This window comes from Festucalex cinctus, chromosome 13 (genome assembly GCF_051991245.1).
Source record: "Festucalex cinctus isolate MCC-2025b chromosome 13, RoL_Fcin_1.0, whole genome shotgun sequence".
Lineage (NCBI taxonomy): Eukaryota > Metazoa > Chordata > Actinopteri > Syngnathiformes > Syngnathidae > Festucalex > Festucalex cinctus.
This window is the reverse complement of record NC_135423.1, coordinates 3821737-3840783: the sequence shown is the minus strand read 5'-3', so window position 1 is coordinate 3840783 and position 19047 is coordinate 3821737. Positions and strand designations below refer to the sequence as shown.

General features: G+C 43.2%; 1 protein-coding gene across 1 annotated transcript in view; it reads left to right on the top strand.

Moving 5' to 3' along the window:
• The first annotated feature begins 162 nt into the window (after positions 1-162).
• The window catches only part of foxo1a (forkhead box O1 a), a 36243-nt gene continuing 17358 nt past the window's right edge, over positions 163-19047 (top strand). The window contains exon 1 of the mRNA XM_077541407.1: positions 163-1076. Within this exon, the coding sequence (XP_077397533.1) occupies positions 456-1076 (621 nt within the window). The 5' untranslated portion in view covers positions 163-455. The remainder of the gene's footprint in view (positions 1077-19047) is intronic.

Genomic DNA, 19047 nt, shown 5'->3' with positions numbered 1-19047 from the left:
AAAATGAAAACAGGTCCTCTTTTCCTTTTTTTGTTTTTGCCCCCTCCCCGTGCAAAGTCGTCGGATGTCATTCATTGGCGCGCTGCGGCTGTCAATCAAGGGTGGGCGTGGCCATGTGCCAAACGCCACTTCCAGTAAAAGTGCTCACATGCTGAACAGCGCGCAGAGTCAACAGGCTGCGCCAGGACGCTGCGCACTTTACACGCTTGTCTTTTTATACGCCTCCATGTTCTTTTGGACACTTTTTCACGGTTTGATTTTTAAAAAAAAAACTGTTTGGGATGTAACTTCTAAAGTTGACTGACTTTCTGCGGAGTTCCGGCGTTTCTCGGACGTTTGTTTACCTCTCGTTTTTTCCCCTTCTTTTTTTGTTTTGTTTTGTTTTGCCACCAGCAATCGAGGGGAGGACATAATAACACCCCGGCCGGCTAATTCCCATCACCATCTCGACCACCATGGCGGAAGCGGCCCAGCAGCAGCAGCAGCAGCAGCAGCCACACCTGGTGGACATCGACCCGGACTTCGAGCCCTTGGCCAGACCCCGCTCGTGCACTTGGCCCTTGCCCCGACCGGAGTTCGTCAACCCGGGCGACTCCAACACCTCGTCGCCGGTGCCGTCCATCAAGCAGGAGCCCGCCGGCAGCGACTACATCAGCAACCTCAGCCTACTGGAGGAGAACGAGGACCTGTGCGCCGACTTCCAGTGTCAGGAGACGTGCGTCCACCAGCATCCCACCCCACCGCCGCAGCATCAGCATCACCCCAACCCCGCGCTCCAGCAGCATCCCCATCCGCAGCCCCAGCAGCAACAACAACAGCAGGTGCCTCTGCTCTCTTCCCCGCTTGCCAACTCGCCGTCGTCGGCCGCCGCCGCCGCCGCCGCCGCTGCCCAGAGGAAGAGCAGCTCTTCCCGGCGGAACGCCTGGGGGAATATGTCGTACGCGGACCTCATTACCAAAGCCATCGAGAGCTCCCCGGAGAACAGGCTCACCCTGTCGCAGATCTACGACTGGATGGTGAAAAGTGTGCCTTACTTTAAGGACAAGGGGGACAGCAACAGCTCTGCAGGCTGGAAGGTATGTTGTTGTTTTTGTTGTTGTTGTTTGAGTGTGATGGAGTTGAGGAAAAGTGGGTTTCACTGTGCTTCCCAAACTTTTTTTTAAATTTTTTTTTTACATCAAGTACCAATTGAAAAAATGCTTAGCTCTACAAACTAACACCATCAACATTATCATACAGCATTAAAAAGTAAGTATCATACACTTTCCTATACTGTACAGTATAGGAAAGTTAAAAAAAAACTGTACTTGATTGATTCAATTGAAATGTATTGCAGTTAAATAAAACTGGTAAATATTTGAAAACAATCTAAAAGATTAAATGCAAATCGATTGCACTTAAAAGCTAAACACAATTGAACTGTACTACTTTGCGCGTTTAATTAAGCGATTCTGTTACGTACCTCTAGAGGGAGCCCGTGTACCACTAGTGGTGCTTGTGCCACACTTTTTTCCCCAGGTGTAGCAATTTCATTTTTGTTTCAGGAAAACCCTCAGAGGGTTGTTATGATTTTAAACCGTGAAAATGCGTAACTGCCTAATCCTAATATTTAGACACATTTTAAATGGGTGAGTTATTTTGAAATCGGAAATAGTTTGACGTTCACTTGTTAGAATTGTGAAAACACAATATTTTTCTCCCAAAAACTTGAAGGTGACTTTTGGCTTTATTCTCATAAAACTCTGACTTTATCCTTTTAATATTATGACTTGTTCCCGTTCAGAGTTAGGCTAGCTATTTCACCCAGTAGTTATTGTACACAATTTAGGTTACTTGTAACCCAGCAGTTTTACGAGTGCATGCAAAAAAGTTAAAAGAGGCCAATCAAAAGCATAAAAAAAAAAGCCTTTGGTTGTGTAACTTGTGTTTGACATTTGAGGTTGTTTTGTCATTTTCCTCATTGGTATTCCTCCTGCGTCCATTTGAGTTGCATTGCTAGCGTGGTCCATGACAGTCATCTGACTTCTCCCCGCTCCCTTTTGATTTACAAAGTCCGCTGACTCGACAGGGGCCCGCGTCCTGGCGTCGCGCGATGGAAACACGTGATTCTCGTCTCGACTAATTCACGCAAAGTGAATGAAGGCAGATGAAAAGGAACCCGTGAGTTCAGGCTTCATGGGATGCTGACGACTGGGGGGTGAGGGGTTGGCCGTGACTGTTTTAGATGTGGCGTGACCAGCATCAGCCTTTGGACTAGCTTGAATGGTGTCTGGCGATAAATTGATGGCGAGAAATTCATCTGCCGTCCCACCCCGACCCTGGCGGAAGTTGAAACGCGCCGAGGTGACCCCTCCGTGTCATTAATGAGGCGGAATTCGGCAGCGTGCACACACACATGCTGTTCGCCATTCATCCGTTTGACCTGGCTGTTTACAAAAGCTCCCGACTAATGTGGGGCTGTCGGATTGCGTCCCGTCAATCAGATTAGGCCAGTAGGGGAAAAAAAAGAGAAAAAAAAAACTTGCTCGCTGTGGACTGAACATAAAAAGGAGATTTCTAGATGCGCTCAACGGAAAAATAACTTTTTAAAATTGGTGATTGTAGTGGCGCAGTGGAGAAAATGGTGAGCACGCCAGTCCAAACGTTTTGAGGTTCTGTGTTCGAATCTATGAATCTTGGTCGGCAGAGTGCAACTGTTCAATAAGATACCCAAGAAAGTGTGGTGAAACTTTGTTTATTTAGATGTGTGTTTTTATTTTGAAGGCCTGACTTTCGACAGGATGTCCGACACCGATGTTACCCGAGTGTTGCCGAGCAGACCGAGAGGGTTATTATTTTGGAGTTGTTCGTGAAAACTTGCATTTTTGGAATGCAGTCACATTGCTGTCCATTGAAACCTTTAAATATGCACAACTTTCGAATGCTTCACATAAGTGTGCATCGGGTGCCTGAGTCACGTATTTTCTTTATATGCGGGGGGGGGAATAAAATCAAATTATACAAAAATGAGATTCCAATGTATCACTGTCCAAAAAGGCAACTCATCCATCCATTTTCTATAGCGCTTTTCCACATTAGAGTGGCTGGTAATCGAAGTCTATCCCAGCTCACTTTTTAGGCATGCGAGCTACTTACAAAATGACCAAGTCAAAATGATCTACCCACCACAAAAATGCAAAACATCTAATTATTGTCAAATGTATTGAGGATTCTTTGTAAGTACAATGTATGTTGATGTACCTTGCATAACCGAGTGAGCCAATATTCACAAAAACACATTATAATTAACTATTAACTTTTTTTTTTTGTAAGTGATGCATAGTAGCTTGTGACGGCCAGCCTCAAGCACACTTTCAAAATCAGTCATGGTGGAACGGTATTTGGACTTAATGAGCTTCATGTAGGAAAAGGCTGACTCACATAAATAGGTGGAGCCGAATAATGCAGTCAAGGAGATAGCACATTTCCTCATGTTGCGGTACTTTCCCTCTGTGAGTAAGCGAGTAACGATGATTCGGTGCTTTTTTGAAGTATGTTGTGTGAAAAATGACTGCTGTCAGGATTTGAGTTCCTTCACCTTTCTCTTAGCTCGCTTTTCGGCGGGAAGTCGGTGTCGTATTTTTCCATGAACAGTCCGAAAACGCCGCTCCACATTTCCCTTCTTTAGACTGGCAGATGAGGCAAACGCACTTTGAAAATGACATCGCGAGAAAAAAAAAAAGTCCTCCTCGCATTCCGTATGAAAGTGATATGTTTTTGTCTTTTTACTTGGTCGCACTCCCTCATTAATTTTGATGACCAAAAGCTTTAGCGATGGCCTAAAATCAGAGGTAATTCGCTGACTAGCTTAGCGCCGTTGTTTGCGCATGCGCGGTGACCCAAAAGGTCACAGTTCAGTTGTCATCTGACTGGTTGCCCTGTATGTCAATCAAGTAACGGGATTGATGATAGGCTGACATCGTAAGTTCTGCTGCACTTAGCGCCGTTGTTTGCGCTTGATTGGTCACCCGAATGTCAAACTCAGTTACATCAATCAAGTGATAGGATGAATGTTAGGCTGATATTTTTTAATGTCACGCCGCGGTCGACCACTACTACGTCCGCGATCTACCGGTAGATCGCGATCGACATAATGAGCAACCATGCCCTAGACTGATTGCCGGGAAATTACAGGACACAAAATGCTCCCTCCATCTTCAAATTTGACAAAGTCATGAGTCGTGACATTCTCCCAAATGGCTGAGGGGTGACTGCGAATCGAAAGTGTGGGAATCCAATATGCGAACCCACCTCTGTGATCATCCAATCGGCGAGCAGCAGAGATTGCTGTGATACGTTATTGTTATGTTACCCCGTGTTGTTGTTGTAAGTCCAGTCTTCATTCACTCTGCCGTTCCCACCGCGTTGCCTCACACCCGCCGAGTATGAGGAGTGAGTCATAAAGCTGCATGCATCGACATGAACTTTGAACCCCAGCAGCAGCTCCAACGTCTTGAATTGGATTCGTCATCGAGAAGGGGGGAAAAATCAATAGGGTTTTGTAATATAATCGGATCATAACAATGACCAAAATGTTGAAGATCACTTGCAAAGTGACGGGCTAAAGAATCGTGTTGATGATGCTCCCTTGGCCGCTTCGGGTTGAATGCGCTTTCAAACTTGTTTGTCTGCCAAATGTGTGAAACCACTGAAAAATGGATGCAACTTGGTCTAGCTCGTGTCTTCCTAATGCCTACACATCCCACAAAAAACAAACAAACAAAAAACAAACAAACGTGTAAACACGTATTTGGCCATGAATGACAAAGTATTAAAAACGTTTTTACACGTTTTTGGGCTTGAATGAGTTACAAGCGTCCGGTGCCTTTTTTTGCAACGGGAAGCGCTAGCCACTAGCTAACTTACGAGCTAACAGGCTTCAGCTTCACTCGGCTGACAGACGGCTCTCACTTCTTCAAATGAGAATTTAAATAAATAAATTGGCCTCTTTAAATTGTGGCATCTAGGGAAGATGAATTCAGTATGACATACATCAGTTTTCAGTCGTAGTTTTCAGCAGTTATCTTCTGAATCTTTGAATTTGCTTTGTGGGTCTGTAAAAAAACATTTATTTTTTTTTATTTTTTTTGAAGCGATGCAGGCTACCAGTCTCACATCGCTACTGCTGCCATTTTGTGTCAAATAGACAGAAAAAGTCCCTGTGTGTTTGAAAAAGATTAGTTGAAATTTAAATTGAAGTGTCAATTGCAACACACGGACCAGTTTTGCAAATACCATGTCCATTTTTTTTGGACTGTCCAATAAGGCTCCTCCTCAGACTCCCTTAAAATGACATCATGATTGTTGAATATTCAGTTGTGACAGGCAGAGTTGCAAAAGAACATTGTAGTAATTTAACGTTAGCTAGTGCTACCTCTGCCATTTTGTGTCATAGTGGGTTCTGTAAATCCATCATTAGGGGGTTCCTGCTGTGATATCATTGGGCATTGCGAATCTCACTGAGGTCATATCGGTATCACTTTGCGGTGGCGTCAACAACATTCATAAAATAGTCCAGTTGTGCTTGACACGTCTCTGGTGTGTTGAGAAGAGGTTACCACAGTGCACACTCCATTACGATTAGACACGGTGGATCATTTACAGCAGCGGCCCCCAACCCTTTTTGTACCAATGACCGTTTTCACGCAAAGCTGACATAAAAACAAATAAAAGTTAAAACTACGACTCACCATCAGGTTGATTGGTTGGTTGGTTGGTTGCAATAATTGTGACGCATATCATGCAAAATGGGCTTTCTTTCTTTTTTTTTTCCTTTTTTTTTTTTCTTTTTTTTAAAGCAGGACGACTGATATTGTCATTTCAATGCAGCTTTGTTTTCTTTGAAGTCGGAGGCTCTTCTTCTGTCTCATCAATTGGCAGTCACAGTTTTTGAAGAAAAACTCTAAACATGTGTTGTTGTTTTTTATTGCTATATCTGCTAGCTTGTGCGCTAAGTTTTTGTTACCATCTCACGTATCATATGAGCAAGATTAGCACGTTCACGTGTGAATTTTCAAAGATGGACATGCTCCAAGAGAATTAATTGGAATTTACAAAAAGGGAGTTTGGCTCTAGAATGTAGATAAAGTCTGGAAAATATATATTGAATTACTGCTGACAAGATTTAATGCGAGTAAGGTGGAAGTCGACTCATTTATTTACAAACGCACAAACTTACAAATGTTTCAAGCTACTAGTGGTTCCTTGGCTAATCTATTTTTTTTATTTGATTCATTTATGTATTTTTGCATTGCCAAAATTTGAGGTACGAGCAAACTTTGGCTATCTTAGTATGCTATGTATGGTATGCTACTGTAATGCCGTCATGTGGGCAAGGAGAGTTGTGTATATCTGCTCATGATAAAATAAAATGTGGATATAATTATGCTTAAATATGGATGGATGATGCCTTTTCTTTACATCATTAATTCTCATTTAATTTCCATCATTTGCTTGAAAGGTTTGTGCATTTGGAAATGACCAGAAACCTACTTGAAGAAATGTACTGGAAATTTTCCACCCTGTGTCAACCCAGTACAGATGCACAAGCGAATGCGCTTGATTTTCAAATCAAAATTTGTTGCAGACTGTTGCTCAGCAAAACATTTTTAGCTCGGTGTCTCTGTGCGTCCCGTTACGAAATGGCACACAGGCTAGTACTGGTCTGGTGGTCTGGAAGCGCTGATTCACAGTCGGCCTCAGCATCACAGAGGCAGACGTCTCTTTTGCGCTTCTTTATCTTCAGGGACCGCGTCATTGTGGCGGCCCGACGAGGGGGGCACTCGGCCTCCGCCGAGGGGCTCGCCGTAGACGGCGCAAAAGTGTGGGAAAAGCAGCGTGCCATTCACAGCGGCGGCGGGGGTGGCGGTGGGGCCTCCCGCGCCTACTCACAGGGGGGCTACCGCACATTGTCTACTCGGTTTACTCGCGGAGGGGATGGAGCGATTGCGTCTGGCGTAGTGACACCACACTTTTGATTAAGATTTTTGTTTTGTTTTTTGTTATGTGAAGTAGACGTGACAGAACGGTGTAATAATGATTAACATTTCTGAGGCTGAAGGTTCGAATCTCAGCTCCGGCCTTCCTGTGTGGAGTTTGCGTGTTATCCCAATGCTCATGTTGGTTTGCTCTGCCATTCCCAAAGATGCACGTTAGCTTCATTGAATACTAAATTAGCTGTGGTTGTGAATGTGAGTGTGAAGTTGTCTGTATGTGCCTCAGGATTGGCCCGTGACCAGTGAGGTTAACCACGTTAAGTATAGACTGTCTGTAAGTGTTAAGTTTTCATGAAAAGTCACATGTCGCCAAATTTCATCCAGGATCAAACTACAGGCCTATCACACGTTTTTTTGCTTTTTTTTGTGTTTTTTCCGACACGTGACATCTACTACACTGTTTTTCCCACTTATCTCAATAGGTCTCCCTCTTATAGGCCATTATTTTGGTTAACAACAGACTTTTATATGTACCTGGTGTTGATCATTTTCAGTCTATCCGTTTCTGCCATTTGAGGACACTGAGCGGAGGTGCTATGTTATCTTTTCGTGCTAGCTGATGACTTGCTAGTTGGTGTAATGTGTTTCAGTTTGTGTGCGTTTAAACATTTTCTGCTAGTTTTTGGCTTCCTGATTGTGCTCGTAGGATTTATTGACCAACTTTTTGTGCCCCAATGAACTAATCCGCTAATCTCGGACCAGTGTCGTGCTTTTGTTCATTTGTTTGTGCCATTTGACAAGGAGCAAGTAGCCTATACCACATGAAGATTTAGACTGCAGTTAGCTAATTCTCATGCTAGCCACCTGTTGGCTAGCTAATATGCTTGTCACTTGGGTTTAAAAGGTGCTGTTGTATGTGTTGGTAAAGCATGGAACAGTGACTTCTACTTCTTTTATTTTGTAAGTTTTCTACTTCCTGTTTTAGTTCCCATTCATTTAGGTCTTGTATATATATTTATATGTGTTAGTGTTTCAACTGCCAGGGACGGATTCTTTCTGTGTTTTGGCCAATAAAGACGATCCTGATTCATTGGACTCTCAGCTAGTATCACCAAACTATTAGTAGAACAAAAGACTCATTTGGATCATCCGTGATCGTTGTTGAGACTTCGGAGTCCCTTTTGTTTGATTTGCTAGACTGCCTTGTGCTTCAGACTTGTGATTAATAGGTAGTGTCAAACTTTTTTTTAGAACAAATATGGATCTTGTGTGACTGTTGTTGATATTGTCTGTTTGTGTTGTTTGGCATAAAGGAACGCCAAGACATGAATAGCTAGTTTATATTAGCTGCTAGCATTAGCCGCCAAGGGTAGCGCATGTTTATTTGCTCAATGTTATTTAGTGTCAGCTCCTAAAACTTAGTGGTCGGTACGAAAATTATGCTTCATTCATAGGCCTACCATCACGCACATATCCGTTCTTATTTTGAAATCCAATTCGTAAACAAATCTGAACCACCATTTCCAGCCCCTCCCCCAACGCCACCCCGCCAAAAGCTCCTCCGCCGGCGCCGTTTTTGGCAGGCTAGCTCGTCTCCGAGCGAGACACTCACCCGCCAACTGAGTCACGACGACGGACAGTTGTGCCAGGTGGGACCCGCTCACAGGAGCTCTGTGGCTGGACGTCGGCCCGGGCAGGAAGTGGAATGAACACATGTTGCCAAAAATGGCAGAACTGTGTGCAGGCCTGTTTCCTTTCAAGTGTCCTATGTTGGTTTCAGAGGTGGCAAAAGTAATCACATTATATTTCAGAAGAAGTGCAGACACTTCTGGTAAAAGTATTACTCAACTCCTGTTCTTAAATATAAGTAAACAAAAAAGTACAGACTCTGATATGTGCTTTAAGTTATTAATGCGATTAAAACTTGTTCTCCTCGCTTTGTTAAACTTCACCTTAATTATTTTTATTTTCTCAGATTAGATGGAGATTATTTTTGATCCAGTAGTTTTTAGGCTGGTAAAAGACGCACGTTCACTATGAACAACCTTGTAGCCGACAACATCAAACACTGCAGTCCTTGTTTTTTTCCAGTCCAAGATCTCAGTCAAAGAGCTCAACCGCAGTTGACAGAAACAAAGTTAAAGTACTTCATACACCACTTGTTGTTTTTGAATTAGCTTGGAACAGACACGCACGCACACACCCGGCGGTACTTTCTCGATGTTGCTGCATCCCGTGTGTCACTGCGCAAATATTTACCGCGCTTTGATGTCGGTGCGTGGATCGATACGGCCACGACGTTCCTTCTGTACACGCCGCACTCCCGACCCGGCATTCCTCACTCCACTTGCGGTAAACACTCCCTCCCACGCCTCAAAACAAACTGGAGGCAAACACGGCGGTCCGAGCTAGTTCACGGCCCGCCGGTCGTTAGCACGCACCCGCTGACTTCACCTGGTGATGCATCGCTACGGCGGGTGTTGTATGACTTTATTAAGGGTCACGGTTCGGTTCACATTCGGTCCAGCAGGGGAACCACATGCGAAAATAAAACATGTGCTTCACTTTTGTGTAAATAGGAACAGATTTAATAACATTTAAAATGAAACCATGACGCCCGCTAGCTAGCTGAGCCACATTGTTTGTTTACACACATAGCATGTGGCTAGAGTGTGTGCAGTTACGCCTGCCACACAACGAATCCGACAGAATAATACTGTGTATGATAATAGCATGAATTAAAAGATAATGTTAACAATAAACTGTCTGTGCAGCCTCAGTGTACATGCTCCTGAAAAGCCGAAACAGCTTTCACAAGCCACGTAATATTACACACAGGGCTTGATCTAAGATCTTGAGTTTGACACCCATGTGCCACCAATTAGTCATTTTATTCACTTATATCCAGCTTTCAGTCATGTTGGACAATGTCATGAACGTATCATTTTGTGACCTACGAGGATGCACACCGCATCTCGCTTGAATTCAGGTGGCATAGGTCACAGTTATTCGCCACTCTGAGGACGAAGGCAATAGAAAATGAATGGATTGATGTCAGAACTACGAAACTGCTAAAAATATATTTTAAAGAATGTGACCAGAATAATCAACATCAATACATTGATTGAGAGGTCTGCGATTGGCTGGCAACCAGTTGAGGGTGTACCCCGCCTACTGTCCAAAGCCAGCTGGAATAGGCTCCAGCACCCCCGCGACCCTTGTGAGGAGCAAGCGGTTAACAAAATGGATGGATGGATGATTGAGAGGTGTTTATGTCTACTTTTTGCCAGTTAATAGACCCTTCCGGCTGATCTCACTTTACCCAGAATGCTTAGCGACCACTCACCCTCTTGGGGGCCAAACAATCCATAGAGAGACACTGAGGGAGCATCGTTTTCGGTGAGTGATTCGTCTAAACATGACAAATGTACAAAAAAAAACGTCCATAGTTATAATAATTACTGCGACACACTAGAACCAGCCGTTCTTCGCCGGTATTGGCAAAGCTGGAATTGGTTGGAGGGAAAGATCCGTATCTACTTTCACCATCGGCCGAGTCAAAGCAAGCCACAACGTAACTTATCACAATATTTTAAATGATCCCATTGTGAAGAAGAGCGCCTACACATGGGAGGACTTTGACGCCATCAAGAATCATTGAAACGAGTCGTTTGAACCCGCGAGCGACAAAAAAAAAAAAAAAAGTTGCGTCGTAGTTTCACGCTAGCCACCTCGTCTTTTACTCCTCACTGTCTTTCGCGGGGTTTAGAATCACTGCCGGCAACCGAAAGAGTGATCTAATCTCTCTTTGAGCCATTAGGCACAAGTTCACCATAGCGTTGGTCGCTGATTTATCAACTGTTTGACCTATTTTCTAGCTCACACCGATTGTTTTCTAATTCGCTCGCGTTGACGCCCTGACCCCCACCGTCACTTCAACGTGACGTCACACTGGAAGGGTCTATGGCAGGCCACAGAGTCTTGGATCCAGATGCGATGAATTGTTAGGCAGACGTGCTAAAACCTATGCCAGCGTCTTGCCCAATAGGTAAAGGCAACATTTCTCTGCCTACTTTGGTCCACATAGTGTACAGTTCCCACCAATGCCAGCTTTAACCTAAGAATGGAGGCATTCTAGTCTCCAGCGCAAAGCTGATTTGGTCATCGACGTTCCGAAACAAGCTCATAGTCTGAATGTGTATTAGTGGGACGATGAGGGGCGGGTGGGGGCTATAGGGATTGGATAGAACAGCAGCGCTCCTGTTTCTCCCGCTTCAGCACACACACACACACACACACACGCTCACACACACTCACGCACGCACGCACTCACGTCACCCCTGAAAGCGGCGGAGGAGTCCAAGCTTGGCGTGGCCCCAGGACAGAAGGGGCAGCTGTGTTTCTCAGGCGAAGAGCTGAAGGAGCTCAGCCCATTTCCTGTCCCGGCCGCCCGCCTTTTCCATGCCTCGTCCATTCCTTACCAATAGCAGACATCACTTTGTTGCGCGACAACCATGGCCCACCATCGCCACCGCCACCTTTGTATGTAGAGTGGAAGGAATAAAATGAAGCGGCAGTGAGCAGTTGAGACTGTTTGCCACTTGTTAGGAGTTGCATAAGAAGACATTTACTGGAATCAAGGAGCCGCAGGCCAAAGTCTGGTGCCACTGGTTAGTCAGCGGAACTGTGAGGCACTGTGTTAGAGGTGCTGTGTGTGCATGCGTGTGTTTGCGTGTGTGCGAGTACATAACCTGGGCCTCATAATTAAAGCCCTGCTGCTGGCAGATGCACAGACACGATGGCAGACAGACACCCGGGCCGGCCGACACAGGGAACATTCCTACACATCTTTCTTTCCTCTTTTTTTTTTTTTTTTTCTTCACTTCATTGTGGCCCCCCCATCGTCTTGCTTTTGCTTTGCTCCCGCCTCCTCACGTTTGAAATCACTCTGATCATCCGCAGCAGCTGCGCCTGATAACATTTTCTGGCTCTCATCCTGATGACGGTAATCCAATCTGAAATGTCAACTTTTAGTAATACCCTTTTTAAAGACATTAACAAAATAAATATGCCTGAATTGCCCATAAATTGAAAGATAAAAATATTTATTGTAAATATTTTTGACAGCTGGATTCAATAGATCCATTTAAATACAGTAAATATTGTACATTTGTACTGTAGGAATGTTTGCAGAAGCTAAGAGTCTTTTTTTTTTTTTTTATATGTACAAAATTCAACTATAATTCAATAACTTGGCAAGAAATTATCACTAAGTGCCGGTCAGACCAGCAAGTCTGTGTCTGTCATTACAGCCTGATGACAGCCAAGGAGTCCATTATTCCACTAATGCGTGTGAAATGCGATGCAGCTGACTGACAAACACCATCATCGTGTTGGCCGTGATGTCACCACACCCGTTCGGTCTTTTGGGATTGAGCAACAAGCAGAAACGAGAATTAATCCTGCCGGCGATTTCACAACCCGATGTTTTTTGTTTTTTCCCCTCCGGAGTTCCCTCTCCCAAATGCTCTCCCCGTCAGGAGTTAACGTCTGAAGCAAAATTCTGATTGGGAGTGGAGGAGGAAGGAAATCAGCTTGGAGGGAGCCAAAGATTTGTGAAGTGGGAGTCTTTTTTTTCCGTCTGGGCTAAAGTACTAACAAACGTGAATAAATGGGCATTTACTGTTTATCCAGCTGACAGTATGTTAGTATTGGTATATTGGTGATGAGAAGTAGCGGGAACTACTGTATGACACACATAGTGGGGGTGCTGGGTTTATGACAGTTTGCTTTCATATGGTGGCAAAGTTGGAATATTGTAGTCTATGGCTGACCTATGCTAACACAGTAGTTAAGTCCTAGCTACAGTAAGTAAAGTGGAGTTGAGTTGAAAAACACATCTAGGCCATTAATACAAGCCTGTTTCTCTCCATCATTTGATTAATGATGAAACAAATTTAGCCTTAAAAAAAAAAAAACTTCCACAACTAACTTTACTCTTCTCTTTTTTTACTTGTTGTATTATTTGTATAAAAAAAATGAAAAATGAAAATTACTAAGAACATGTGTCCATCCAGGGGACTTAGACCTCGACTGGTTGTCAGCCATTTTCAAGATGGCACAAACTTTAATAACCAAAACAAGGAAAAAACAAAAAAACAAAAAACAAGTGCTTGTACAAGCTGTTTATTGACAATCTTAGTTAAAGTTTACTTTAAGACTAAGCATCAAACAAAGTACTATTTAACCAAGTGGCATTAACTTTATCTTTTGTCTGCTAGCTTAATGCTAACAAACACTGTAAAACACCATAGATTAATTAACGAAGTTGAAGGCAACTAAAACTAAGCATAAAACAAAGAATTACACATCGTGTAACTGCATTAACTTTGTCCTATGATAGTCTGTTAGCTTAGCTTAATGCTAATAGACATTGTAAAACGCCATAGATGAGTTAACCAAGTAGTTAAAGTTAACTAAAACTATGTATAAATAAAGTAAAGAATTACGCCTTGTGTATTTAAACAAACTGCATTAACTTTGTCTTATGAAAGTCTGCTAGCTTATTAACACTCACTGTAAAATGTTATCGAGTTAACAAAATTAGCATCGATGAAGCATTATCATGAGCCTTTAAGCAACTTACGTGGCAACACATGCAGACAGAGCATACATCAATACTTGCATTTTTTTATCATTTTAGGAAAATAGCAAACATTAGTGCAGCTTATGAGAATTAAGCTCTTCTGTGTTTCATCATCAAATCTACATTTATAATGTCGTTTGGTGACCACTGAATTATCATGATTGCTTTAATTCTTAATCATGTAAAACAGATTTTATGTGCTACACTATTTGTAGATTTCTCTTATTGTTTTTTCTTTTGTCAGTGTCTCCTCGTGCACTAGGGGAGGACTAAACTATTAGGTCAATGTATCACTGTGTTTCTGATTTTCTTAATTTAAAACAAACCCAAAAAGTTCCTAAGCCTCTGATGGAATTTGTGTTCCCTTATAAAAACGAGTTTTATGGTCCAAAGTGGAGTCAAAAAGCTGTTTACAAACGTGCATGATGCTTTTATTCTCGTGGAAAGGATCCAGGAAACTTCCCTCCAAAGTGACTCTTTAAATCGGCGAACCTGCGTTTTCCATCCACCTCTCACAAGCGACGCTGTTCGCGGCCTGCCGAAGGTGCGCTTGTGAGATCATTGCCCCGTCGAATCATCCAGTCAACGCTCCCTTCCGAAATAGCGCCCGTGGTCAGGTAAACAACTATTTGGGATGAGTCACAATGTTTTCCCCGAGTGAGGCTTTGGTAGTGGAGCACATGAGCGACTGTTTTTTGGTGCCGGCTGTGGCCTGGCCTGTGGCGTAATACGATGCTGGAATCTCGACTCGTCATAGAGGAAGAGCTCTTGCGTGGTTCTCCGGTCACGTTTCCTCACACATGAGGAACGCTGCCTCCCAGCAGCGCCCTCTCCCGTGCGCGTGCGTGCGTGCGTGGCGGCAAACACACACTGAGCTGAGTAACACTTTTTAACGGGACCGCCGACTGCCGAGGGCCCCAAAACCGCAGGCATTACCCAGACCCACATTGTTGTTCAATTCCTGCCCTGAAGCTATTATGCATGGAGCCTGCCAGACTGGGCCAGCATTTAGCACACACATGCACACGCACACAAATCGTGCTTACAGGCGATTGATTGGAGGTGTGTGTTATGTCGTCACGGTACAAACAGCGGATCCTCTGCCAAAGGGACAATTCAGCTCTCAACAATCTGGTTTATAGCGGTAAATCATTATCTGGCTTGCGCTGGGGTGGCACTTTGTAAATAGTTTGACATCGTAGCGGCGTGACACAGTAACCTACCGGGGAATTCTATAAAGATTAAAAAGAGAACCGCTTATGTAACAACATCTTGGAGTTGTGTGGCGGATCTTCACCCAGCCTAGCTTTCAAGTCATGGTCAGAGGAGCTCAGTGTTTCGGTGTTATCCCGGACACATTTTCAGGAAGAGGCAGATGACAGATGTCTATTATGTGGTACTATTTCACTCTTGATGAGTGGGCAGGCACTCCAAAGATGTACACAATTAAAAAGTCACTCGTTTGGAATATGTCAGAAAAGCGCCTCCAATCGGGGAGGAGCTAGTGGCATGATTTACTGATATTTTGACGTATTTATTGACATGTAACGACAGGATTAAACGATCCGAGTTCCTGCCAAACCATTATTTTTTTTTCTCTGCTGCTCATTAGGGATGTAACATATCCAAACATCACAATACGATATTATTATGATATGAACTTCACGATATGATATTTATCACAATATTGGGGGGTTGGCGATATTAAAAAAAAGGTCACAATATTGTAAAAAAAAAAAAAAAAATGCTCATACCAAAAGAAGCACAATATTGTGCTTTGTACATAACAGTAATGCATATAAACCACCTACAATCTCTAATAACAATATTGAGGCGCTTACTTGGTCAATGCACGCACACAATAAGTTCCTCCACATATTGACTCGCTTCACCAGCATCTTACGTTCCCCTTCATCTGACAATTAGCACACTGCTAGCTCCCTAGCAGGTAACCGAACACGCAGGGAGCTAGCTAGGCAGCTTGCTAGCTAGCACCTGGACCTGGATTTGCCACCTCTGCAATATATTGTGTAGTTAATGTCATTTCTAGCATAATCCTTAAACTCCAAATTTTGTAGTCCTGTCACTATGCTGATAGCTAGCGAGCTCCCTAGCTAGCTCCCCAATGTTCAGATACCTGCTAGCGAACTAGCTAGCTAGCACAAGGGGCTAAAGCCAAACTCTTACTTTCTGGACCTGGATTTGCCATCTCTGCATATAGCCGACGTGCGGTCTAGCCAGCGGCAAAATCTCCAGTTTAACCTCACTTCTCCGTCAGTACTTGTAAATACGCATAAGCAGGCTGGCAGCCGGTCATTTCACACTGTCTTGCGACTCTTTCACATTGAGCAAGTGCAGTGTGAAAAGGGCTTCGCAGTGCCCGAGGAGAGTCTATCTAAAACATTCCTATCCCAAATATTTCCCTGCAACACTGCTGCTCGCATCCTGTAGCTGGCAGGAAATGCGTGCGCGTGGTGTTGCCGCACCACAGGCCGTGATGTCACAAAAACTCCGGACATGTGACACCAGATTTGTCTTCCTCTTCCCTTCATTTTTTATTTTTTTTTTATTTTTTATTTCTTCCTCTTTGATATTGTCCCATGAAGCGTTGGAAGTCATTAAGACCTTAAGGTGTTGTATGCTTGGGCTAAGCATCTATTAGAAATACAAAATGAATATAAATAAATACCTACTGTGGTGCAGAACATGCATGGAGATACACACGTACATGATGATAAAAAGAGTAAAAGACGAAAGTCACATTGGAGTTTTCACCGATTAGGAAGTTATTTTATGAACGTGTTCCAACAGTGTTTGTGTGTGACTATTGGGGAAATTCCTCCCGTAACTTCCAATGCTAATTCTTTTGCTAGCTTGTCAGTGGGGTTTTCCATTGACTGCTAGCAATAATCTGGCTAAACTTCCAAAGTGAAGTCTGTGTGGCATTTCAATATTAAATGTGTGTAGTTATTTTTATGTATTTAGTTTTACAGTAAGACTGAAACGAGGGTGTTGAAATCACATCACTATTAAGTTGTACCACTGTACGTGAGTTTACTGTCAATCTGCGTTACAGTCAACACTAACGTATCTCATAGGGTTCATTATTGGACTCCAGGGGGACTTGTCTGTACTTTTTCCGACGCCAAAAAGCAACAGGTATGTTCCCAAGCTACGAAAGTGTCAAGCAAACACCGTTTGGGACGCAACTTGTAATTTGGAAGCTTCTCCGTCATTCTTTTTATATTCATTTAAATGAAGTCCTCCCACGTTCACGTTCTGTTTTTATTCTGATGTGTCACCATCATTTCCATCTCATCATGAGCCTTTGAGAGGAAAAGCTGGTCTGCTGTTAAAAAAAAAAAAAAAAAAAAAAAAGAGACGAGAATGGCTTCACTCCATCTTGTTCACGCACTTGTTAATTTTCGAGGCGGCAAAAATGGCGAAGTGCTTTTTGTTGAAGAGCGCACGCAACCCATTCGCATTCTCCCCTGCAGCTCGAATTGAATATCTGTGAAATCGTCAAATATTTCCATGCTGCAAGCCACTTTTCGGTGCGTGGATGAAATGACTGCGGCGTTTCGGGCCACATTTAATAGAAAACAGCTCACACAACGTGGGCGGCCATTTTCGCTTTTGATTTTCTGTCGTCTCATCATTCACCCCCCCACGAAATTTTTGGTGGCTTCGCTGTCTGTCACCAGTTGAAAGACAAATAACACTGCTGCAGCTCATTAAGGGGCGATTCGTATGAATTTGCATGGAGAGGCTTTCACAGAAAATGCAAGCACTTCGCATGGAACGGTATTGACACCCTTCAAATCTTTTCGAATTGCCTATAAACTGTGATTCCAAAAAGAGCCCATGTACCATCATTTATTTAATGTCAGAGGAATCAGGCAATCAAACCTCACCTTAGCTTTATTAGCTTTATTAACTGTAACAGAAAAGATTTAAAGTGCATCTGAAGTTCAAAAATAAAATTAAATCCTTAGTTAAACTATAAACATTTTTTTGACTGACCATATGATACGGAAAAATAAAATTAAATAAAATCAATAAATAATAATGCATTCAAACTGATCACCAACATTAACTCAGGAGCACAATATAAAAAAAAAAAAAAACTTTAACCTGCAAAACAAAAATATAAAATAATTTGTGCTGATTTTTTATTTTTTTTTAATGTGTTCAAAGCGCACATGCTCAGTGCGACAAAACCCCTACACCACCGAGCGAATGCTCCCTGCGCACACTCTGCCAATAATGAGAGCGCCACTGCCCCCTAATGTAGTGGAGGTGCAATTGCACTTTATTCTAGGACAGTAAAAAAATAAAATTAAAATTAAAATAAATAAAAAAGCATGTTCCCGAAGGTCAAACGCGCCCCACTTGATGGAGCCTCGCTCCCCCCTGGGGGGGGGCCCGCCCCACTATTTGAGAAGCACTGAGCCGCCACACAGGCATCCCGAAGCGGTTCGTCACACTGCATCTTTATCCGGGGCCAGGCGAGGGCAACGGCCCACCCGGACCAGTGGCCGGAGCCGTCGGGAGGCGAAAAATAACCCGGCTCCACAGATGCCGCTCTGTGCATTGACAGACTGGCAATTGTGTCGCATATAGCGGCACATGCACATATTTTAGCTCGGCCAGCTTAGCCAGCACAACATGCTCCCTGTCTCTGTGCACGTGAGCCGCACGCCGTTCGGGTTCTGAGTCAGGAAATCACTTCACGTTCGGCGCTGCGCTGAAGGTTAAAATATGATAAATATGCACATTTTGCTGCGAAAGATAAACAGGCTTACAAGATGGAGAACAAGCACTTGAAAACATGCTAGAGCGCAAACGACGTATTTGCTACGGCTGGGTCTAAAATATCAATATCGAATCGACATTCCTTTTCATAGCGCAATATCGATTCATAAATCCATGAATCGATACTTTCCCCCCGTAAATGAATGTGCCAAATGCCCCCCAAAATTTTTTGGGTGCCAGTTTGAGCTTGTGCTGCTCTTGGTCTCAGCATTTTGTAAAATAACCCCCCCAACCCCCGAAAAAAAAAAAAATACGGCTTAAAAATACTCAGGTATGACATATACGTTTTTTTTCTTATTCTTCGTGATACGTTCTTTGACTGCTGTGTGTTATACAGAGCGATGTATCGTCCAAAAAATACGGAAATTGTTCTTCATGTAAGTACCTCTGGCATAGATAGATGAACATAGATACAGTATATGTTGTAAATATTTAACTTTTTTTTTTTTTTTTTTGGGTGATTGAGGTTTTTATTATGCTTATTCCAAATAACTATGCGGCACAAATACAAGCATTACACAAAAAAAAAAGTCTAAAGTTCCAAGTTTCATTTAGTGCAAAAATCCATTAAAACAATGACTTGAAAAAAATTGGCAATACTGTATAGCAATA